Genomic DNA, 25,397 nt, shown 5'->3' with positions numbered 1-25,397 from the left:
GAGGTGGATTAAGGTTTTCGTTTTGATGTATGGTATAACACTGGTTTATGGTATGATAAAGTTATTGGTTGTGGGACTAATCCGGTATTTGCACTCAGCATTGTCACCTTTATACTGCGGGAGCCATCTGTGGGAAACTATTAATAATTATACCATTTACCTTTCCTCCATGGAAAACCAGTCTATGGGTGGGGTACCTTTCTTCCCCTCTCCTTTCTCCTTCAGTCCAGTTACAATGGTGTTGGAGAATTTTGAAAAATTTAGATACTCCTGGGGTGTTGGGACTAGCACGGTCCTAGTCCTACTGCTAGGAATTAGCATGTTCCTGAATGTGGTTCAGGTATTGTTTAAGGTTAAACAACTATTAAAGAAAATCACCCAGAGATCTGCCCCGTGGCTGGATAATTATGAGTGGCAGGGTGTGTGGGGTAGTATGGGCAAGTACCTAGAACACTGGACACCTCCAGTGTTTTGGAAATTCACCTCCGAAACAAGTGCAGAATCCAGAAGAACTAGTAAAATATTTGGAAAAGGTATGCTGTCACCCCGGAAGCTCCAGAGAGATACAAATCACTGAAGTGTGCTGGGGCCTCGCCTATGCCTATGGAGCCCTGTTCGACACCACTCATTACCCTCAAGGGGAAGAGAAGGTCTCTAGACTTAACAACAAAACGATGAGCACTGCGGTCACTCAAACCTCGGTGACGGGCACTGCGACCCCTCCAGCCCCGGCAACGAGCACTGTGGCTACCTAAGCCCCGGCGACAGGCACTGTGGTCCTTCCAACCCTAGCGATGGGTACTGCAGCTACCCAAACCTTGGCAAGCGATACTGCAAATGAAGCAGCAGACCAACCTGCACGAGTATTAGTTGCCCCCATACAGAAGATGACATATACAAAAAAATCAGTTCGCCTAGCGAAGGAGGAAGATGAGCCAGGGTCATCATGGGAACAGGAGGAAGAGGCAGAACCACAGGTAATAACCCGGTCCCTATCCTTGAGTGAGCTGCGGGATATGTGAAAATATTTCAGCTACTGTATAGGTGAGCATATTATTACCTGGCTGCTCCGATGCTGGGACAATGGGGCTAATAGCTTGGAAATAGAAGGTAGGGAAGCCAAGCAGCTGGGATCGCTTGCCAGGGAAGGTGGCATTGATAAGTTAATTGGAAAAGGGACACCAGCCCTCAGCCTCTGGAGGCGACTCCTGTCAAGCGTGAAGGAAAGGTACCCCTTTAAGGAAGATGTTATATGTCAATCAAGCAAGTGGACCACCATGGAGAGAGGTATCCAATATCTGAGGGAATTAGCCATGCTAGAGATGATTCATCATGACCCGGACAACCCACAATTACCCAAAGATCCAGACGAAGTCCTATGCACACAACCCATGCGGCGGAAGTTTGTACGGAGCACACCATCGTCCTATGCCAACTCACTAGCAATAATGACCTGGAAAGAAGAAGAGGCACTGACAGTAGATGAAGTGGCTAGCTAAGTCCGTCAATACGAAGAAAACCATTCCTTCTCCCTACAAGCTTGCATTTCAGCTGTGGAGAATCTGTCCAATGATTTCCAGCAATGCAAAGAGGATATGTCCTACCCCACACTTGTGAGGACCAATGTCTCAGCTATTAGGAGTGAGCATTCCTCTGCCCAAGAGAAAGAATATAGTAGGTATACACCACGAGGCACCCTGGGATTTTACCTATGTGATCGGAGAGAGGACATGAGGAAATGGGACGGAAAACCTACCTCGGTCCTAGATGCACGGGTACGTGAGTTGCGAGGAAAAACCACCACAAAAGGGGATTCTACTAGGAAAAATGCCGCTCCAGTTTCCAAACAGAATAGAAGGGCTGATATTATTTCTGATCCTCTTGAAGGGACTCCTGAGCCAATTCTACGAGAAGTGAGTACTGGATACTCTAACCAGAATTAGAAGGGCCCTGCCTCCAGCCAGGTGGAAGAAAGGGATAACCGGGTCTATTGGACTGTGGATTTGATGGCCTGGCACGTTAGACCCACAGGAGGACAAGGCTCTAGTAGACACCGGTGCACAGTGTACTCTAATGCCATCAAGTTATAAAGGGGCAGAAAAACATTTGTATTTCTGGTGTGACAGGGGGATCCCAAGAGTTAACTGTATTGGAGGCTGAAGTAAGCCTAACTGGGAATGAATGGCAGAAACACCCCATTGTGACTGGTCCAGAGGCTCCGTGTATCCTTGGCATAGACTGTCTCAGGAAAGGGTATTATAAGGACCCGAAGGGGTATCGATGGGCTTTTGGTATGTCTGCCTTGGAGACGGAGGGCACTGAAAAGCTGTCTACCCTGCCTCGTCTCTTTCAAGACCCTTCGACTGTGGGGTTGCTGAGGGTTGAAGAACAAAAAGTGCCAATTGCTATGACACTCCCACAAACTCGCCAAGGCAAGCGCTATGTGCTTACAGTGGTGGAAGCAACCACTGGATGGCTGTAAACATATTCTGTGCCCCATGCCACTGCCCAGAACACTATCCTGGGCCTTGAGAAGCAGGTCTTGTGGCGACATGGCACCCCAGAAAGAATTGAGTCAGACAACGGGACTCATTTCCAAAACAACCTCATAGACACCTGGGCCAAAGAGCATGGCACTGAGTGGCTGTATCATATTCCCTATCATGCACCAGCCTCTGGGAAAATCAAATGATACAATGGACTGTTAAAGACTACACTGAGAGCAATGGGCTGTGGAACTTTCAAACATTGGGATACACACTTAGCAAAAGCCACCTGGTTAGTCAACACCAGAGGATCTGCCAATCGGAGTGGGCCTGCCCAGTCAGAATTTTTACATACTGTAGAAGGGGATAAAGTCCCTGTAGTCCACATGAAAAATATGTTAGGGAAGACAGTCTGGGTTACTCCTGCCTCAGGCAAAGGTAAACCCATTTGTGGGATTGCTTTTGCTCAAGGGCCTGGGTGCACTTGGTGGGTGATGTGAAAAGATGGAGAAGTCCGATGTGTGCCTCAAGGGGATTTGATTTTAGGTGAAAATAGCCAGAATTAAACTGTATGATATTAGTTGCTATATAACCCAGCTATTGGACGTTATCATTACTATAGTTGTTAAATGCTCTATCAATGGTATTACAGTAAGAATCACTTAGATCAAGCAAGAATGAACTGTGATAAAACTGAGCAAAGCACAGTAGTGATGGAACCAGAACTGACTCCAGCATGCAACAATCCAATGGTGCACACCATCCTCCTGCTGCGTCCAATGTCACCTGCTCGTCACACCCCACTGAAGCCCAATCCTGCTCTGCCAACTGAGAGGACTTTGCACCATTCCTCCTGCCCAGAAAGACTGGTATGACAGATGGAGCCCAGAGTCAGGAACTAAATGAACTCAACGAACATTTTATGAACATAACCCATAAACTAAAGGAATGATACCTCTGTGTGTGTATACATATATTTATATATCATTGTTCATATGTCTCAAAAGGGACAGAAAAGGTGATGATGATTGACCAGGATGTAGCTGAAGGTATGGGAACTGAGCATGACGTGAATGGTATAGAATAAGGGGTGGATACTGTCCTGGTTTCAGCTGGGATAGAGTTAATTGACTTACTAGTAGCTGGTAAAAAGTGCTATGTGTTTGAGTTTGCTATGAGAAGAATGTTGATAACACTGATGTTTTCAGTTGTTGCTAAGTACCGTTTAGTCTAAAGTCAAGGATTTTTCAGCTTCTCATGCCCAGCCAGTGAGAAAGCTGGAGGGACACAAGAAGTTGGACCAGGCTGGAGCCAGGGCAGCTGACCCAAAGTGGCCAACAGGGTATTCCATACCATGTGACATCACATCTAGTATAGAAACTGGGGGGAGTGGGGGCAGGGGGATCGCAGCTTGGGGACTAACGTGCCGTCAATCGGTGGGTGGTGAGCAATTGCATCGTGCATCACTTGTATATTCCAATCCATTTATTATTACTATTGCCATTGTATTAGTGTTATCATTATTAGTTTCTTCTTTTCTGTTCTATTAAACTGTTCTGATCTCAACCCACAAGTTTTACTTCTTTTCCCGATTTTCTCCCCCATCCCACTGGGTGGGGGGGGGAAGTGAGTGAGCAGCTGTGTGTGCTTAGTTGCTGGCTGGGGTTAAACCACAACAGGGCCTCAGAGCTGAATGCAGAATTCCAGTTGGGGACTCATGAGAGTGGAGTAGAGGGGCAGAATCACTTCCCTCGACCTGCTGGTCACACTTCTTTTGATGCAGCCCAGGATACGGTTGTCTTTCTGGGAATCAAGCACACATTGCCAGCTCATGTCCAATTTTTCATTCACCAGTACCCCCAAATCCTTCTCTGTAGGGCTGCTCTCAATCCTCTCATCATCCAGCCTGTATTTGTGCTTTGGATTGCCCCAACCCACGTGCAGGATCTTGCACTTGGCCTTGTTGAACTTCATGAGGTTCACACAGGCCCACTCCTCAGCCTGTTAAGGTCCCTCTGGATGGCATCTCTTCCCTCCAGCGTGTCAACCGCACCACACAGCTTGGTGTCGTCAGAAATCTTGCTGAGGGTGCACTCAATCCCACTGTCCACATCATTGACAAAGATGTTAAACAGCACCAGTCTCAATACTGGCCCCTGAGGAACGCCACTTGTCACTGGTCTCCACTTGGACATCAAGCCATGGACCACAACTCTTTGAGTGTGACCATCCAGCCAATTCCTTATCCACTGAGTGGTCCATCTGTCAAATCCATATCTCTCTAATTTAGAGACAAGTATGTCATGCAGGACAGTGTCAAACACTTTGCACAAGTCCAGGGAGATGATGTCCGTTGCTCTTCCCTTATCCACCAATGCTGTAACCCCTTCGTAGAAGGCCACTAAATTTGTCAGGCATGATTTGCCCTTAGTGAAGCCATGTTGGCTGTCACCAGCACCTCCTTATTTTGCATGTGCCCTAGCATAGTTTCCAGGAGGATCTGCTCCAAGATCTTGCTGGGCACAGAGGTGAGACTGACTGGCCTGTAGTTCCCCAGGTCTCCCTTTTTTCCCTTTTTAAAAATGGGGGTTATGTTTCTAAAAAGGGAAAACACTTCCAGGGATGGGGCATCTACTTCCAGGCGTGGGGGATAGTCTTAAGACATCACAATCAGCAATAGCTTTGCTGTAGGCAGTGTGTTATAATTCTTTGAAACTTTCAGTTACAACAATGATTTGTTAGAAAATGAACACAAAATGCTATACAGAGGTACAAGCTCTGAATTGCCAGCAATGTTAATGCATTAAAAAAAAAATATTAAAAATTTCCACAAAATTTAGTTGTGGTGCATGAAATTTTATCTGTATATGCAGATTGTCTAGAATGAACTTAAGTATTTTGCAGCTGAGATTAAGAAAAGATCAAAAAGAATGTGTTTTTTGGGGGAAATAATAGTATTATCCTAACTTTTCAAAATAGTTTTGTTTCTACTGATTGCATTAAGAAAATTAATTATGATGATACAAGTGCTGGACTACTTAACATTAAATCAGCTGTTCAATTACAATTTCTTATTTTCATGACTATAATTCAGCAGCAAAAATTTATTCTGTGTTGAATATTGGCCCATGGTTTCTTTGAAAAAGTAACATTGAAAATGTAAACATAAACTTGCTGCTACAAATTGCATACCATTTGAAATTACTTTGTGCACAAATTTTTTTAGTTCCTTGAAAGGAACTGAGTGTACTCAAAGGAAACCAGTTTTCCTCAGAATTTAATAGAAGTAATCTCTTAGCATTTAGAAACATTTGATTTCAAGCAGGATTTGGGGTGGAGCATTACAACTTAGACCTGCAAACATAATCCAACACAACAGAGAGTAATGCATAAGATATTGAAAGACATATTTACCTGATAAAGCTCTAATATATCTGCTGTTACAGAAAGCACATTAAAGATACATATTAGACACAAAGAGCAAAATCCTGCAGTTGAGAAAACTTTTCTGAGCTAAAGGTAAAAGGACTAAGGAGCTATATTATCTACTTTTTTTAAAGCTGTGGAACTTAACCCATTAGAAAACACAGACTGCTTGTTTCAACACACAGAAATGTGGGGTTTTCTTCGTATTGTGTTAATTTATGTTCATACTAGCCCAGCAGTGTCCCAATACTTTTTTTAACATTCAAGAACACAGACTGTGAAAACGAGCCTGATAAATGCCTGCAGAGTACAGCAGATCTTGGGCAGCACTGTGAGTGTACATTAAGACATTGTGAAGATACCTTAAATGATTCAGTGGAAACTGCCTGTGCTCAACACCATTTCAAGTTATTTCAACACCAACTACTCTGCCATCATTTCCATTGTGTCATCTTTCCTACATGTATAATGAGCATGCTAATCTTTCCTGACCTTGGAAGGGTACTGTGAATTTCTGTAACAGGGAGTTTCTAAAGCACTTTGAAATTCCTGAATAAAAGGTGCCAGATCTATCCATATAGACAATGAAATCATCATGCACCATCAACATGGGTTCAGGAAAGGAAAGTCCTGTTTAGCTAATTTAATATCCTTCTATGATACGGACACCCGCCTAGTGGGTGAAGGAAAGGTGGTGGATGTAGTTTTTTCTGGATTTTACTAAGGATTTTGATGCTGTCTCTCACAGCATCCTTCTGGACAAGTTGTCCAACTGTGAGATGACCAGGGTAATAGTCCACTGGGTGAAGAACTGGCTGAATGGCAGGGCTCAAAGGGTTGTAATGAATTCGGCTACATCTGGCTGGCGACCAGGGCTCAATTCTAGGGCCAGTTCTGTTCAATACATTTATCAATGATCTGGATGCAGGAGTTGAATGCACCCTTAGCAAGTTTGCTGATGATACCAAACTGGGAGGAGCTGTTGTGTCTCTTGAGGGTTGAGATGCCTTGCAGAGGGATCTAGATAGATTGGAGCATTGGGCAATCATCAGTGGCATGAAATTTAAGAAGAACAAATTCCAGATTCTGCACCTGGGACAGGGTAATGCCAGACACAAGTATAGATTGGGAGAGGAGTGGCTGGAGAGCAGCCCTGCAGTAAGGGATCTGGGGGTGCTGGTTGGCAGTAGGCTCAACAGGAGTCAGCATTGGGCCTCGGCAGCCAAGAGGGCAGGCAAACAACATTCTGGGATGCATTCAACACAGTATAACCAGCCGATCAAAAGAGGTGATTATCCCGCTGTATTTAGTGTTGGTGCAGCCTCACCTTGAGTATTGTGTGCAGTTCTGGGCCCCATAATTTAAGAAGGTACTTGAATTCTTCCAGAGGAGGGCAACAAAGCTGGTGAAAGGGCTGGAAGGCATGTCCTATGAGGAGTGGCTAAGGACTCTGGGTTTGTCTAGCTTGGAGAAAAGGAGGGTGAGGGGTGACCTCATTGCTCTCTACAGCTTCTTGAGGAGGGGAAGTGGAGAGGGAGGTGCTGATCTCTTTTCCTTGATATCTAGTGACAGGATGGCTGGGAATGGTTCAAAGCTGTGTCAGGGGAGGTTCAGAATAGACATTAGGAAACATTTCTTAATCAAAAGGGTGGTCAAACACTGGAACAGGCTTCCTAGAGAGGAGGTCGATGTCCCATGCCTGTCAGATGTTAAGAGGCATTTGGAGAATGCCCTTAATAACATGCTTTAAGTTTTGGTCAGCCCTGAAGTGGTCAGTCAGTTGGACTAGATGATTGTTGTAGGTCCTTTCCAACTGAACTAGTCTAGTCTATATATGGGTTGGTTGTTTTAGGTTTTTTTTGGGGGGGAAGGTGTTGTTTGGGGGGGGGGGGGGGCAGAATATAACTCATATCTTACTTTGCTTCCAGTGCCAGTGCAATGATGCCTGCAGCCATAGGTGCAGAGGCTGAGGTTCCAGTATGGCTGTCTGTGCAACGCTGCCTCAGGTCTGTGGTGATCTGGAAGAAATTGAATATACGAAATTTAGAACACAGTTTCAGAAATCAGAATAGGTTTCATTTGTTCAAATGTGTCACATGTAAGTGGACGGTATTTCCTTCTTTCATTTCAAGGGGGAAAAAAGCTTCATGTATTCAATGATTTGAGATGTTTGCATTCTGCACAGAGCTTGAAGACATTCATGAAGTTGGAGAATTGTTCTCTATTGCACTGAAAATGTAAGTTAGTCTCAGTTTTTTCATGGCATGGCCAACAAAATACTTATAAGTTAAAAAACCCACATACAGGGTTTTATAACAGCATGGTTAGAACTCTGCCCTTCTATTTTCATTTATAGAGCTCTTCCCATCCAGGACTCTCAAAGTGCTTTACAAATAGGAATTAATTAATTAAATGTCACAGTTCTCCAATCATACAGACTGATTATGCCCATTGTAGAGACTACAAAACAGAGCTACAGAGGTGTTAATTGGGTTGCCTGAAATCACACTGGAAGTATGTGAGAGAATAGAATAGTTATGCTCATACTAAGTGCTGTGTTTAATCTATAGTCCCTTCCTTCCTGTTTTATGCAATAATTCCCATGGAATTGACATCTGTAAATCCTGATATCATCACAGATTTAGTTTAGAGATCATCTATGCTGCTATATATTTTTATATGTGATCTAAGTGGATGTATAAAGCCATAATGTGCAATACCAACTAAAGAGACAATCTTCTACTTAGTGTTAGGATGTTCCTATCTCATAAAGAATTTTAGGTAGATATTTATTTATTCTGAAGCTACTTCTTTCAGGAAATCTAAAGAGATTCTATTTTATATTTCTATTTCTGAAGAAGTTTTTCCTAGGAAGAGCAAGGCAGTAGAGACAAGAATTCGCTACCACATAACAGAAGCTCAAGCAAAATCCATGTGCATGTTAGAACACTTACTAGCAGACAGCAGTCCACAGCACAGAAACTTCCAAAAAGGTGGCAGACTGAATGACCTGTGAGGCCAAACCTTATTCTCAGCATTTCAGTTGATACTTGAGATTCAGTCACTAATAGACATAAAATAACTGCTTATGAGGGGCAGAGAGGAATTTACTTATGAAAATTTTTACCTAAATAAGAAAAAGTTGCTCAAAATATATTCAGTAGCATCATACTTCACTTGCAAAACAGATGTGCACAAAGATGCAGGAAGGAGAGGATCAAAAATCACAAAAAAGTACAGGATGTAAAAATATCTGTCTGGCTTTGAAGCTGGAAGCTATGCAAAATATGATCTAAAAACCTAGCCACGTGCCATCTGAGAACACCTATTTGCAAACAATTGCAAATAGGAGGTATAGGTTTCACACATATGCATTAATATTCAGAAGTAGATATATTACATAATTCATATAAGGCTGCTGAAAGTTTTAGTAACATGTAAAGATGTGCAGGCTAACACAAAAGACTTCTAAAATAGAAGTTAACAGGACCTATGAAGTGATTGTTGAAAGCAGGTGGGAGTACAGTGAAACAAAATGGCAGGTTCTAGAAATTGAAAAGGATGGATTTATAATGTCATGCCCTTAAATTTACTAAAGGCCAGATTCAAGAATACTGAAGTCTAGAAAGAACCTTTTTTGCTCTATTATTTAATATCCTTCATATTTGCACACACATTTCCATTAAAAAAATCTTTTATCTATTACCAACTAAAAGTTGAATACTACAAATAAAATGTTCATATCTTTTCTTTATCTCTCTTCTTCCCTCCTATCAACTGTTCATTAATTTAGACAATGAAAATTAAGTGTTGCAAAACCTATTTGCATGCACATCCTATAAATGCACTGAAAATGTTAAGAGATGAAACTGCAACAGGAACAGCCCTAAGACTACACTGCCTATATATGCAAATGCAAGTAGTGATTTTGCAGATGAAATTAAAATGGCCAAGGATTACAGGATGACACACATCCAAATAGTGATACATAAGCTTCTGGTATCCCTTTTGGAAAAACATTGGTCAAAGCAGTAGCGGGGAATGGAAGGGAGGCTAAGAAAAAGGAAGGGCAGAAAAAGACTAACACATGCTTGTCTCTTTCACAGCCTTGTGCCTGACTTGTTCCCTGCCAAGAAATGTTGCAGCAGGCACTTTCCTTAGATGACTGAAGGATAACAAAGCTTACAGGAGCTCAGGCTTGGAGAAGAGCCTTCATAGCAGCTTTGCCCCGAGACATTTTCTAAATATAGTGAAAAGCACACTGCATTGTGCTCTCTGTGTTTCTGATCCTCCAGAAGAACACACTTCCAGAGCGGGTTTGTCCTGTACCTACAGATATCAAGCATAACAAAACCATGACCCTTCTTTATTCTTCAGTGTTGTCTCTCATGTTCTAGGCAGACATTGTGGAAGCAGTTAGAACTACAGCCTCTTATCTCAGCAACTATTTCAGCAGACAATGTGTAAAAAAAGCTTCCTAAGTGGAAAAACCATTTGAGCTATTTCAAAGGGAATTTACTGACAGGAGCCGAGATGTTTAAGTGTAAATTATCTCAAAGATCTAATGCATGTATTTCAGCACTATAGATTCATTGTCAGAGAAGTCTTTTGTCTACCTTGAGAAACAAAAGAGAATAGGACCACCAACAGGCTAGCGAGTTTCAAGAAGTAAAATGATGCTACAAATTCCTGAACCACATGAGGGTAACATCTTTAATCACAATAAAAGGACACATGATACTTGACAGCACCATGAAGCTGTCGTTACTGTACGTTAGCTGTCATTCTGTTCAAAAGGGTGGGTAGGAGCAGTAATTTTTTAATCGTTTGCTGAGTGCAACACATTTGTATGCATCAAATACCATTATAAAAATCGCTGATCTGTGAAAATGCTAATGAGATTACCCACGATCACTCCATGTAATATTTCTAGGGCCCTGAGTTATGTCCACTTCTACCACTTTTGAAAACACTAGATTTGACTGAAGGCAATGACAATGTATCTGGTACTGGCATAGTTTAATCAACATGAAATTAGCAGCCTAGGACACCTTGAGGAAAGTTAGATAAAAGTTATAGCAATCACCAAAAATGTACTGCAATCCCTGCCATATGTGGAAGTCCAGCAGCTTTCAGAAAATGCACAGATTTATTAAAGAAAAAACTAGACACACCATAATAGTTTTGTATAAGCAACTTGCTCTGAAGATTTAAGGAGATGCCATTTCTGTACAGTCATTATTAAGGTTGTTCCATCAATATTCCCATAGTTATATCTATTAAGAGGTTAATGACTCAGGTCAAAACCAGAATTTTCCTTAGCAGAGAACATGCTTACTCTTCCTGTCCTAAGCCTCTTATTTCCTGCTATTTCTTATTTCATGACTTGAGCCTTCTGAACCGATTGAACCATTTTTTACCTGCTGCTATAATTCCTCAAGATATGTTGATTTCTACCAATCTGTGTCCCTAAAAGTGACAAGGGTTTAACAAAAATCTACTGTTCCTTACTGCATCTGTATATGTGTATCTGTATTTATTCAAAATTGAAGGTGCCATGTTGTATTTCAATACTCTGTGTTTTAAGAACCGATATGTTCAGAACAATGGTTCTGTTGCAAATATTCTGGTAAAGAAATAAAAATTTAATCACATAAAAGAGTTTGGTTTGATTAAGAAGTAGAAAATTGTGAAGCATATGTATGGGAGTGTTAAGTTTGAAATGTAGTCATAGGAACTTAGGAACTTTAGAAAATGTACTATGTGTAACCATTAAGAATTCAAGTATTGTCTAAAATCAGTTAACCACAGAAACTTTGACAAAGATTTGTTGATTTGTAGTGTTTTGTTTTAAGAAACTAAGGAAACAGTTATGGACACCAGTTTGCTGCTTGGAAACCCCTTACCCTTCCCACCTCAATCTAATTATTGAGGATTCCAATCAGTAGAATTAAGTGAGATTAACCAATGATTGGTTTAACATAAGAATATTAATAAGATGGTGTGACTGAAAGACCAATCATTAGAAAGGTTACATTTAAGAATAGGCATAGTATGCATTTTTATGTAAACTAATATAGATGATGGTGAGAATTGTACTGCACAAAATCACCTAAGAGAGGTCAAGAAGCGGACAAGTGAGGAAGACTATGGAAGACCACCAGAGATCTTCACTGTGCCTGCATGAAGAGACATTTACATATGCTAATGATTTATCGGAAAGTTAATGATTATGTATAACATTTTCTAGAAATTTAGTGAATATGTATAACAGGTGTGTATTTAACCTGCAATTAGACTAGACAGGTGCACACGATAGGTGGAGCGATCCCCCGTGTGCCCAGCACTGCAATAAAGGAGTGCCTGCTTCTTAACTTCTCATTGCTGTTAAGGAGTTTTATTCTGGATTTCGGTAACAGTTCTGTTTTTTGGTTTTGTTTCAAGTTCTGCTTAAAGCAGAAGCTGGTCAGAAAGGTAGAAACATATCTTAAAAGAGAAAGAAAGTCAGCAGATGACATGTGACATTGTTTTATGAAGACAAGAAATAGGAGAAACAATAAGTACAGAGGTTATTTATAGAAGATGAGTAGTATAATAGGTTTAGAAATTATATCTGTGAGGGATTATCATATGTAAATTCATTAGGGCTTTAAGAAATTATCTGAAAAAGGTAGTCAAAGAAAAGATAATGCATTTGTGCAATATTTGATAAATTCAAGGCCCATATAGATAGCTATAGCTAGATGGTACTTAACCTTTACTAGCTGTATGGTTCTGAGTGGGGAAATGATCTTCCAGCATTGTCTTATAGCATTCAAATTAGCAGAGAAGAGAATAGGAAAAAATACCTTCACAACTGTATGTCATTGGCTATTACTGTTACACTCTGTTCTGAAAGATTACATTCATAAAATAAATTTTTATGGTCTTTACCTAGCTTTCATTTGCCTTTGACTCTGAGTGTGAGTTACTATACTCATGTCTGCACCTTGCAGCTGCTCTTGAAAATACCTAAAAATAATTCTAATTATTCTCTCTAAGTGTGTATGTAAAAGGCATACATCCAACTGCATCTGTGAAATGTTTGTATGTTTTGGGCATGTATAATGCATCCAAAGGTTGGAAACAGTCCATAATGGTCAAACATTTAATGCAATACAATTTGGTGCAGCATAAAGTCAAGTACATTTTGAGTATGTTACCTGAGCGACAGACTGCAGTACTCATGTAAGATGCTAACATCAGTGTGTGTTTCACTGTAACCATTAGCCGTAACTAAACCATTAGCTGTAACTAAATTAGTTGTTGTCATTTACTTTAGTCCAAAGTCAGTAAAAAAAAGCTCCATGTGGAAAACAGAGTTGTGTAGATGAAATTATGCAATCAGCTAACTATGATTGTACAAGACTGAAAAAAAGCCCCAAACTAGAAAACGTCCTAAAATTATGTTACATATTTGTAATAAACAATTATAAAAGCATGTAGGAATGAAAAAGGAAAAAAAGTGATCAGGCAGTTATAAAAGTGTGGGTGCTTCTATTGATCCATATTGAAGCCAAAATATTATTCTAGAAATTTGTACTTGTCCCTTTCTAGTCCACAAAATGAGTGTCTAACATTTGGTGGCTAGTTATCCATATCATAATAAATTCTGCAAAAAATTGGATAGAAAAAAAAGAAAAGAAAAAAAAAGACATTAGAACTGGAGGAATGCAATGAAAAATCAGTAGTAACTGGAGAATCTGACATGATAAAGTAGTAGCCGTGCACTGTCCCTTAATATCAGATCTGCATTTCTGTACTACTACATTGCGGAATCTCATATGACATCTGAGTTTTTTCTCATTTACATGAGAAAGAATTCATATAATTTTAATTGTAAATCCCTGTATTGGGTCAGCTGGGATGGAGTTAACTTTCCCCATAGCAGCCCTCATAGCGCTGTGCTCTGTATTGGTAGCTAGAAAGGTGTTGATAACACACCAATGTTTTGGCAACTGCTGAGCAGTGCTCACAAAGCATCAAGGCTGTGTCTCTAACCCGCCCCCTGCCCACAAAGGCCAGTAAGCTGGGGTTGGGCAACAGGTTGAGAGGGGACATAGCCTGGACAGCTGACCTAAACTGACCAAAGAGCTATGCCATACTATACTACGTCGAGCTCAGCAATAAAAGCTAAGAGAAAGGAGGAGGGGAGGGGGGCATTCTTTATTAAGGTGTTTGTCTTTTGGAGCAACCACCATGCGTACTAAGGCCCTACTTCCCAGGAAGTGGCTATGTATTGCCTGCTGATGGGAAGTAGAGAATAAATCTTTTTGCATTCCTTTTTTCTTCTGTGAGTGGCCTTTGCTTTTCTTTGTTAAACTGCCTTTATCTCAATCCACGAGTTTTTCATCTTATTTTCTCCCCCTGTCCTGCTGAGGAGGGGAGTGATAGAGCAGCTTGGTGGGCACCTGGTGGCCAGCCAAGGTCAACTCACCACAGTCCTTTTTGGCACTAAATGTGGGGCACAGGACAACAGCTGTTTTGAATTGAGTCTCCTATAGCTATAGTAGTTATTAAATGGCAAGATCCTGTGCAGGTCATGGAGTTTGCTGGCTGCATTGCTTATCTCTATTTTGCTGAGCTTGGGAGCATGTTAGTACAAACAATGGCTATGCACTTGGCCCTGGCATTGATGCCCTTACTGTCCTGGGTGAGCTGTCTTGTGGAGAGAATGAGGGAATACACCTCCCTCTTCCCATCTGGGATTGCTGTGGGTGGTTTTATTGCGCAGGCTACCGAGGTCCCTGTTCACCCTTATGTGAGTTGTTTAATACTACCACTTAACACTGTTGGCATATTGTCAGCTTTGTGGAATCTGGTTTCATCCTGGTGTAAGAGGAGACAACTTTTGGGTGAGACAATACTGCAGCATGCCCTGAGGCAGCCAGTCCCTGGGTGACAGGGTGTGTGGAAGGATTTGGGCAGGTATCTAGCATGGTTATCACCTCCCATAGCCTGGGATTTTACACAAGAACAGGCAAGTAATCCTGGTAAACTGACACACCACCTGATAGAAGGGTGCCTTGCCTACCCCAATGAAAACCAGCAGCTCCTAACACTGTACTGGGGCTTGGCCTGTGCCTATCAAGCCATGGTTCAGTACTATCAATCAGAGGACTGTGCTTAAGACAGGGACTCAAAACACCTTTGAGAATGCCATGATTGAGACTGGGATACAAACTACATCTAAGTACATGATAATTGAGACAGGGACACAAACCACATCTGAGGACACCATAGTTGAGATATGGACCGAAACCCCAACTACAGTAATTGCCCCAGTAGTGAGAAAGAAACAGTGGACATGGAGGTCAATGGGTCCAAATCATCAATTAGTCAGGAAGGAGGAGGAAGGGTCTGATCAAGAAGCTGGTCCTTCAGCAAAGAAATGGGAGGAAGGAGTGAGAGAAATCACCCAACAGGCAGAAACTACCTAGTCCCTGACCTCAAAAGAACTTTGAGACATGCGGAAAGGTAACGGTCACCAGCCAGCTGCTGTCTGGCTGCTCCAATGCTGGGATAGCGGGGCGAATAATCAGCAAGTGGAAGGTAAGAAAGCCCAACAGCTGGGATCCCTTGCTAGAAACTGGGGAATTGAGAGAGGAATTGGAAAAGAGGCAGCAATTTGCAGTCTCTGGAGGCAGCTCCCATCAAGTGTGGTGGGGTGGGGTGAGAAGCAGCAAAGGCCTTGACTCTGTGTAAGCACTGCTCAGCAATAATGAAAACATCTCTGTATTACCAACACTGTTTTCAGCACAAATCTAAACCAGAGTTCCATACCAGCTACTATGAAGAAAATTAATTCTACCCCAACCAAAACCAGCACAGAGGGCAAGATATCCTTTCAAGAACAGTCTTGTGAATTACCAAGGAAAGTGGACTAGCACTGCGGAAGACATCCAGTACCTGAGAGAATTAGCAGTGCTGGAAGTCATCTATGGTGATCTAGACAAAAATGAGGTCTCCAATGATCTGGGTGATGTCCTGTGCATACAGGCCTGTGGTGGGTTAACCCTGGCTGGACGGCAGGTGCCCACCAAAGCCGTTCTATCATTCCCCCTCCTCAGCTGGACAGGGGAGAGAAAATATAACAAAGGGCTTGTGGGTCGAGATAAGGACAGGGAGAGATCACTCACCAATTACCATCACAGGCAAAACAGACTCAACTTGGGGAAAATTAACTCAATTTATTACAAATCAACCAGAATAGGGTAATGAGAAATAAAAGCAAATCTCAGAACACTTTCCCTCCACTCCTCCTTTCTTCCCGGGCACAACTTCACTCCCAGATTTCTCCACCAAGCCCCCCCAGCGGCACAGGGGGACGGGGATGGGGTTTACAGTCATCACATGTTATTTTCTGCTGCTTCATCCTCCTCAGGGGGAGGGCTCATCACACTCTTCCCCTGCTCCAGCGTGGGGTCCCACCCACGGGAGACAGTCCTCCATGAACTTCTCCAATGTGGGTCCTTCCCACGGGCTGCAGTTCTTCATGAACTGCTCCAGCATGGGTCCTTTCCATGGCGTGCAGTCATTCAGGAGCACACTGCTCCAGCATGGGTCCCCCATGGGGTCACAAGTCCTGCCAGCAAACCTGCTCTGTGGGCTCCTCTCTCCACAGATCCGCAGGTCCTGCCAGGAGCCTGCTCCAGTGCAGGGTTCCCACAGGGTCACAGCCTCCTTTGGGAACCCACCTGCTCTGGTGTGGGGTCCTCCACGGGCTGCAGGTGGATATCTGCTCCACCGTGGACCTCCCTGGACTGCAGGGGGACAACCTGCCTCACCATGGTCTTCACCACGGGCTGCAGGGGAATCTCCGCTCTGGCACCTGGAGCATCTCCTCCCCCTCCTTCTTCACTGAACTTGGTGTCCGCAGGGTTGTTTCTCTTACATGTTCTCACTCCTCTCTCTGGCGGCTGTTTCTCCCTGTCCCAACCTTTTTTTTTCCTTCTTAAAAATGGTATCACAGAGGTGTTACCACTATCGCTGATTGGCTCGTCTTTGGCTGGGAGCGGGTCCATCTTAGAGCCGGCTGGTATGGGCTCTGTCGAACACAGGGGAACCTTCCAGCAGCTTCTTACAGAAGCCACCCCTGTAACCCAACCCCCCCTGCTACCAAAACCTTGCCACACAAAACCAATACATCTACCTACCCCCCCCCCCAGTGGCACAGGGGGATGGGGAATGGGGTTTATGGTGACTTCATCACACGTTATTTCTGCCGCTTCCTCCTCCTCAGGGGGAGGACTCATCACACTCTTCCCCTGCTCCAGCGTGGGGTCCCTCCCACAGGAGACAGTCCTCCACAAACTTCTCCAATGTGGGTCCTTCCCACGGGCTGCAGTTCTTCACAAACTGCTCCAGCATGGGTCCCTTCCACGGTGTGCAGTCCTTCAGGAGCACACTGCTCCAGCGTGGGTCTCCCACGGGGTCACAAATCCTGCCAGAAAACCTGCTCCAACATGGGCTCTTCTCTCCACAGAGCCACAGGTCCTGCCAGGAGCCTGCTCCAGCACAGGCTTCCCACAGGTTCACAGCCTCCTTCGGGCATCCACCTGCTCTGGCGTAGGGTCCTCCGTGGGCTGCAGGTGGATAACTGCTCCACCGTGGACCTCCCTGGGCTGCAGGGGGACAAACTGCCTCACCATGGTCTTCACCACTGGCTGCAGGGGAATCTCTGCTCCGGCACCTGGAGCATCTCCTCCCCCTCCTTCTTCACTGACCTTGGTGTCTTCAGGGTTGTTTCTCTTACATGTTCTCATTCCTCTCTCTGGCTTCCATTTTCTGTCTGTCCCACAACTTTTTTCCTTCTTAAAAATGTTATCACAGAGGTGTTACCACTATCGCTGATTGGCTCAGCCTTGGCCGGCGGCAGGTCCGTCTTAGAGCTGGCTGGTATTGGCTCTGTCGAACACAGGGGAACCTTCCAGCAGCTTCTTACAGAAGCCACCCCTGTAACACCACCACCACCACCCCCCCCACTACCTAAAACTTGCCACACAAAGCCAATACAATTCTTGTGAATTACCAAGGAAAGTGGACTAGCACTATGGAAGGCATCCAGTACCTGAGAGAATTAGCAGTGCTAGAAGTCATCTATGGTGATCTAGACAACGATGAGGTCTCCAAAGATCTGGATGATGTCCTGTTCATACAGGCCACATGGAGGAAGGTGGTCCAAAATGCCCCAGTGTCATATTCTAACAGCTTGGCAACAATTCCTAGCTCTAAAACTTTGAAGAAAATCTCTGTCCCTCCTCATCCCCATGGGCCAGTGCCTCAGCTGTCAGGGACACCCCATGGAGTCAGTCCCCTCCTGCTTCAGTCAGAGGGAAAGGGAGCCCCAAGTGCATATCGTATGACACTCTCTGGTTCTTCCTGCGTGGTCAGGGGAAGGACATGAGGAAGTGGAATGGTAAGCTGGAAGCCCATGTACGTGAACTGAGGGGGAAGAGACCTGCTAAATACGGGTCACCCAAGAATGCTGTCAGCTTAGTAGCTGTAGAGACACAAGAAGACAATCAGTGATCTCCCAGACACAGAAGAACTGAAATCACCTCCCTTGATGCTGGTGAGGGGACTTCTGGTCTGGCACTGCAAGGGTCAGGCAGTGAATACTCTGACCAGGAACAGGAACAGAGAGGGTCCCTGCCTTTAGCCAGGAGGAGGAAAAGGATGACTGGGTATACTGGACTGTGTGGATTCAATGGCCTGGCACATCAGGGGCCCCTCACTACAGGAAAGACATTGAGGTGTTGGAGCGTGTCCAGAGAAGGGCAACAAAGCTGATGAGGGACCTGGAGCACAAGTCTTATGAGGAGCAGCTGAGGGAACTGGGGTTTAGTCTGGAGAAAAGGAGGCTGAGGGGAGACCTTATTGCTCTCTACAACTACCTGAAAGGGGGTTGTAGTGAGGTGGGTGCTGGTCTCTTCTGTCAGGTGGCTGGTGATAGGACAAGAGGAAATGGCCTCAAGTTGCAGCAGGGGAGGTTTAGGTTGGATATTAGGAAAAATTTCTTTACTGAGAGGGTTTTCAGGTATTGGAACAGGCTGCCCAGGAAAGTGATTGAGTCACCATCCCCGGAGGTATTCAAAAAGCACGTAGACAAGGCACTTCATGACATGGTTTAGTGGGCATGGATGATGGTTGGACTCGATGATCTTGAAGGTCTTTTCCAACCTAAATGATTCTATGATCAGACCCTCTGTTGTGGAGTTGCTGCGTGTCGAAGAACAGCAGGTGCTGATTGCTACTGTGATGGCGCACCAATGATATTATTGCACCAACCGAGACTCCCTGGCTCCCATCCATGAGCTGCTTCATCAATTGGAGAGCCAAGGAGTGATCAGCAAGACTCACTCAACTTTTAATAGTCCCATATAGCCAGTGCCAAGTCTACTGGAGAGTGGAGGTTAATAGTAGACTATCGTGGCCTGAATGAAGTCACACCACCACTGAGTGCTACTGTACCAGACATGCTAGAACTCCAATATAAACTGGAGTCAAAGGCAGCCAAGTTGTATGCTACAATTGACATTGCCAATGCATTTTTTTATCAATTCCTTTGGCAGCAGAGTGCAGGCCACAGTTTGCTTTCACGTGGATGGGTGCCCAATACACCTGGAATCAACTGCCCCAGGGGTGGAAGCACAGTCCTACCATTTGCCATGGACTAATCCAGACTGCACTGGAACAGGGTGATGCCTCTGAACATCTACAATACATAGATGACATCATTGTGTCAGGAAACAAAGCAGAAGAAGTGTTTGAGAAGGGAAGAAGAATAATCCAGATTCTTCTGAAAGCTGGTTTCACTATAAAAAGAAGCCAGGTCAAGGGATCTGCAAGGAGATTCAGTTCTTGAGAGTAAAATACCAGGATGGATGTCTTTATTCCCTATGGATGTGATCAGTAAGATAGCAACTACGTCTCCACCAGCTAACAAGAAACACAAGTTTTCCTAGGCCTTGTGGGGTTCTGGAGAATGCATATTCCAGGTTATAGTCAGCTTGTGAGCCCTCTCTATTGAGTGACCTGAAAGAAGGACTATTTTTGAGTGGAGGCCTGAGCAACAGCAAGCCTTTGAGCAGATCAAACAGGAGATAGCTCATGCAGTAGCCCTTCGGCCTGTCCATACAGGACCAGCTGTGCACAATGTGCTCTATACTGCAGCCAGGGAGCATGGTCTTACCTGGAGCTTCTGGCAGAAAACACCAGGAGAAACCCAAAGTTGACCTCTAGGGTTTTGGAGCCGGGGGTATCGAGGATCAGAAGCCCACTACACCCAGACTGAAAAAGAGACACTAGCAGCACATGAGAGGGTTCAAGCCATTTCAGAAGTTGTTGGTATGGAAGCACGTCTCCTCTTGGCACCGCAATTGCCTGTGCTACACTGGATGTTCAAAGGAAATATCCCCTATTCACATCACACAACTCATGCTATATGGAGTAAGTGGGTAGCATTGATAATGCAACAGGCTCAAGTGGGGAACCCCAAATGCCCAGGAATCCTGGAAGAGTTCAAGTGGCTGGACATCGCCTGCTTATGGGAAGTAGAGAATAAATTTTTTTTGTTTCCTTTGCTTCCATGTGTGGCCTTTGCTTTTCCTCATTAAATGGCCTTTATCTAGAGGCACAAGTTTTTAATCTGATTTTCTCCTCCTGTCTTGCTGAGGAGGGGAGTGATAGAGAGGCTTAGTGGGCACCTGGCAGCCAGCCAAGGTTAACCCACCACAGATACATAATACATGGTTTAGCATGGCATGATTATTAGGTCTCACAATATAAGCATATATAAAGAGCCTGGTTTCAAATCACTAGGAAGATTTAGTTCTTGGCCTTAATATGATTTAAAGATTTTTTCAAAAGCCAGGAAGAAAACACCAGCAACTTCTGATAAATTTGTACTTGTAGAAACATTGGCAAAAGAGAAAGTGATGATGAGGTGTCGTGGTTTCAGCCCAGCCGGTAACAAAGGACCACGCAGCCGCTCGCTCACTCCTCCCGCCCCCCTCCGGTGGGATAGGGAGGAGACGGAGGAGAGAAAAGAAAAAAAACCTGGAACCTCGAGGGTTGAGATAAAGGCAGTTTACTGGGACAACACAATAAAAAAGTTTACAACAACAACAACGGTACTAATGAAAGAGTATACAAAAAGAGTGATGCACAGTGCAACTGCTCACCACCCGGAACTCGACGCTCTGCCACTTTCCCCACCGAAAGTCGAGAGCGCACCCCCCCCCCCCTCCCCCCGGCCGGTCCCCTTTATATACTAAGCATGATGTCACATGGTATGGAATAGCTCCTTGGCTAGTTCAGGTCAGCTGCCCCGGCTATGCCCCCCACCTCCCAGATTCCTGTAAAAATTAACTCTATCCCAGCTGAACCCAGGACATGAGGGCAGGTCTAGATTGAGTACCAAATCAGTACTGCCAATGGTAAATGGCCCACTTAGGAGACCATACCTACTCTCATATCTAACCTCAGAGTAACAAATCTGAAAAAGAAAGACTAGAAAGAGCTCTGAATGTGATTTGGGAGTCACACAATGATGAACACGTAACATGACAGTGAGGCTAACATCTCATTCAGCTTTAATGTATAAAGAGAGGAGAACTGAGCTGGCACGCACAGACACACATTACCCTGTGTATCTGGCACTGATGTAATTTCTACTGCAATGGTGTGTCCAGTTCAGGCACCCAAAGCCCATAAAATGGGAGAGGGTTAAGAAGAAAACATGCCTTATATATAATGATGTAAGGAGCTTGACTTCATTTATCAAAGATTATTAATTGAATCTTTGATCAGTCTACTTGGGCTAAATGAAAGAAGTCAGACAACTGAAGTGCTCTTCACATGAGCAATGAAATGTGACAAGACCAAATGCCTAGAAATAGAAACTAGAAGAGCTCAGATAGCAAATGAGTGAAAAATTTTAATTGGAATGGGTAAATAACTTACCCTAGATTTTAGTGGATTTTCTGTCACTGGAAATTTTGAAAGCAAGATAGGATGTGTGTAAAAATTATACTTGAGTTGACTATAACTATGGGATTTGAAGGATTCAGGGAAGTCCTATAGACTGTGTTATGCAAGGGGTCAAACTGGAGAAACACAGTCATCTCTGCTCACCTTACATTGTATTAGCCTTACTTAAACATGAAAAAGAAGTTAGTGAAGGTCTTTTAAAGGATAGTAGAGGAAATCATAGAATCATAGTATCATTTGGGTTGGAAGGGACCTTTAAAGATCATCTAGTCCAACCCTCCTGCCATGGGCAGGGACATTTTCAACGAGACCAGGTTTCTCAAAGCCCCATCCAACCTGGCCTTGAACACTTCCAGTGATGGGGCATCCACAACTTCTCTGGGCAACCTGCTCCAGTGTCTCACGACCCTTATCGTAAAAAATTTCTTCCTTATGTCCAATCTAAATCTACCCTTTTTTAGTTAAAAAATGTTAGTCCTTGTCCTGTCGCTACAGGCCTTGGTAAAAAGTCTCTCTCTCTCTTTCTTATAAGCCCCCTTTATACATTGAAAGGCTGCAATAAGGGGTCCTCGGAGCCTTCTCAGACAACTGCGACAGTCAGCTTGGTGTCATCTGCAAACTTGCTGAGGGTGCACTCAATCCCACTGTCTATGTCAGTGATGAAGATATTAAACAGTACTGGTCCCAGTACGGACCCTTGAGGGACACCACTCATTACTGGTTTCCACTTGGACATTGAGCCATTGACTGCAACTCTTTGCACATGGCCCCAAATTTTTAGCCACAAGCTCTCAGCCTGTTCATCGCTGTTTTTCAAAGACAGCTGTATGCAGTCAATCCATTTTTTTTACATAGAGGGCAACCCTCCCACCTCTCCTTCGTGCCTGTCCCTTCTGAACAGTTTATAGCCATTGATTGCAGTGCTCCAGTCATGTGATTCGTCCCAGCAAGTTTCAGTGATAGCGATTAGATCACAGCTTTCTAGCTGCACAGTGGCTTCCAACTCCTCTTGGTTGTTACCCATACTGGGTGCATTGGTATGTAGGCACTTCAGTTGGGCTATTGACTGTGTCATCTTTTTAGAGTAATACATCCTAATTCCTTTGAAGCTTTTCACAGGTGTTCCCCCTGTTGGTTCCTAATACATCAGCAGCCCCTAACTCTTCTCTGTTGCTTAAAACTCCATCCCCTCCCCCCACCGAGTCTAGTTTAAAGCTCTCCTTATAAGTCTGGCTAGCTTGTTGGCAAAAACCTCCTTGCCCCACTTGGTCAGGTGAATCTCATCAGCTCCCAACAGACCTGGCTTCTCAAAGGTAGATCCATGATCATAGAAGCCAAGACATTTAATCACAAAAGTGAGGACTGCTAGGAAATGGAGTAATTTCTTTTCTTTGTTATTGTTTACCAGGGAGAACAAGAGACATGCTAGGAGAGGTAAAGAGATAAGGTTTCTGTGGAGAGAAGCAAGTAAAGAACAGAAAAATTACTGGGAAAAAGAGGTACTTCAGAACAAGTTGAAAACAAAAAATTAGATCATATGAAAATAAGGAAGGTTCCAAGAAGGAATGACCAGCATCCCAGAATCCTGAAAGACAAAGCAGACTATTAAAAAAAATAGCTGCAAGTATTTTTAACTTCTCTCTGACAGAAAAGGACATATCTACTATGGACCAGAAAGAAACTAATATCAAACCCGTGCTTAAGAAGACAACATTTGGAAAAAAAAAACCAAAACCCTAAATTTTCTGATCAGGAAGAAATTAAGATCTTCAAGTTATACACCAGAATAAATAAGCTTGAAAGAAGACCATGATCAGCAAACCTGATTAATCCTAATACAAGAGTGTAAAATGTAATGAACGAGTTAACTTTGTTCATGAAATCGGGAAGGGAGAAGAGACATATTGAAAGTTAGCAGATGCCTTGTGTAAATAACAAAGCTTGGTTAATTGGTGCGTAAAGGTCACGGGAAGAGGGCAATGGCTATAACTTACTAGCTAAGGAGGGAAAAGAACAACAGCTATAATCTACCAGATAAGGGCGTGGACTCTGCCAAAACTGTACTTTTTCACATCAAAAGACATTCTACATCAAAAGACACTCATCCTTGAGAAGATAGACCAAATCTGCTTAGTAACAGACCTGCATGAATGAAGAAAGAAGAAACAGGACAAGGCGGAGACTTGCAAGAAAGAGGTGCATGAACTGTATATAAGGAATGTAACTATAACATAAAGTTGCGAGCTTGTGGCGGAGCACTGCCTCCCCGGCCGCCCAGCGCTGTTTTCTCTCTTATCGCTTGCTAATAAATTCGACTTTTTTTATTCACTACAAATTGGCTCCTCCAATTTGTCACGAGCGTCTATAACAAATTTGGTGCCGTGACTCGGATCCAGGTTCTTTGGTGCGGGCCTTCACAAGCGGGGAGGCGCCCTATCCCCGGATAGCCCCGTCTTGAGGAGGTGCTGCCACCACACCCTGGACCCGCGAACCCCTTTAAATTACGATAACTGAGCAAAAGAACCTGCAGGACCCCTTAAATTTTATGCACGAAGACCAAGCGAAGACCCCAGGAGCGGGTGAGTATATAAGTTGTGAGCCATTTGGTTGGGGTGGTTATCCCGAGGTGCGACTGTGTGAGAGGTCTCTCTGAGATCACACGAGTGCGGACCCTCCAGTAGTGCAGTTCTCGTAGCCCGCGAGGGAGCGAGTCACGACCGAGGGGAAGTGAGTGTGTGTGTGGATAAGGGCACCTCGGAAGATGGGACAGAGGAAAAGCAAGCCCTCTGGATCCATGGGGATGGGGAAGAAAGATAAGTTACCAGGCACACCCCCTGATAGTCCCTTAGGCCTGATGATAAGATATTGGGACAGTTCACCAAAGAGAAAAGATAAGTCTAAAGAAAAAATGATTAATTATTGTATTGAGATTTGGGGTGGGAAACCTCTCAGCAATCCTCATATACTCTGGCCCGTGTTCGGGTCTTCTGAGGATTGGATATGTCAAGCTCTGAATGTATATGTGAACCAAAAAGAACCTTTTAGTTTAGAAAAAAGTGAATATGCCAGCCTCTGGATAATATCCTCGGCTAGAAGTTATATTTTTGCCTTAACCGAAAAGAAAAAGACGAAGGGACCCCCACGCGAACAGTGGGACCCGACTAACCAACCCTCCCCACCCCCGTATGTCCCGGCTCCAAATCCCCCGCCATCCCCGAATCCATCACCCCCTCCATCCCCACCCCAAATATATCCTCAATTACCCACTCACCCGACTCCTTCTGCCCCGGTAGAAACAGAGGGGATGAAAAATCGAAGTAGGACTCGGAGAGACCAGAAAACAACACATTTATTGCCCCTAAGAGAAGTTGCCATGGGGGGAAATCAGGGTGGAGTAGGATTTGTATCGGTACCCATAAATTCTGGGGACATCCGAGAATTTAAGAAGGAAAT

The 25,397-nt window shown here is 43.9% G+C and overlaps 1 protein-coding gene across 1 annotated transcript in view; it reads right to left on the bottom strand.

Annotated features, from left to right (window-relative positions):
* LOC126035513 (proprotein convertase subtilisin/kexin type 5-like) overlaps positions 1-25,397 on the bottom strand; it is a 326,765-nt gene that overhangs the window by 72,739 nt on the left and 228,629 nt on the right. The window contains exon 9 of the mRNA XM_049794175.1: positions 7,830-7,930. Coding sequence (XP_049650132.1) covers positions 7,830-7,930 — 101 coding nt within the window. The remainder of the gene's footprint in view (positions 1-7,829; positions 7,931-25,397) is intronic.

The sequence above is a fragment of the Accipiter gentilis genome, chromosome W (genome assembly GCF_929443795.1).
Source record: "Accipiter gentilis chromosome W, bAccGen1.1, whole genome shotgun sequence".
Classification (NCBI taxonomy): Eukaryota; Metazoa; Chordata; class Aves; order Accipitriformes; family Accipitridae; genus Astur; species Astur gentilis.
This window is presented reverse-complemented; position numbering and strand designations above follow the sequence as displayed.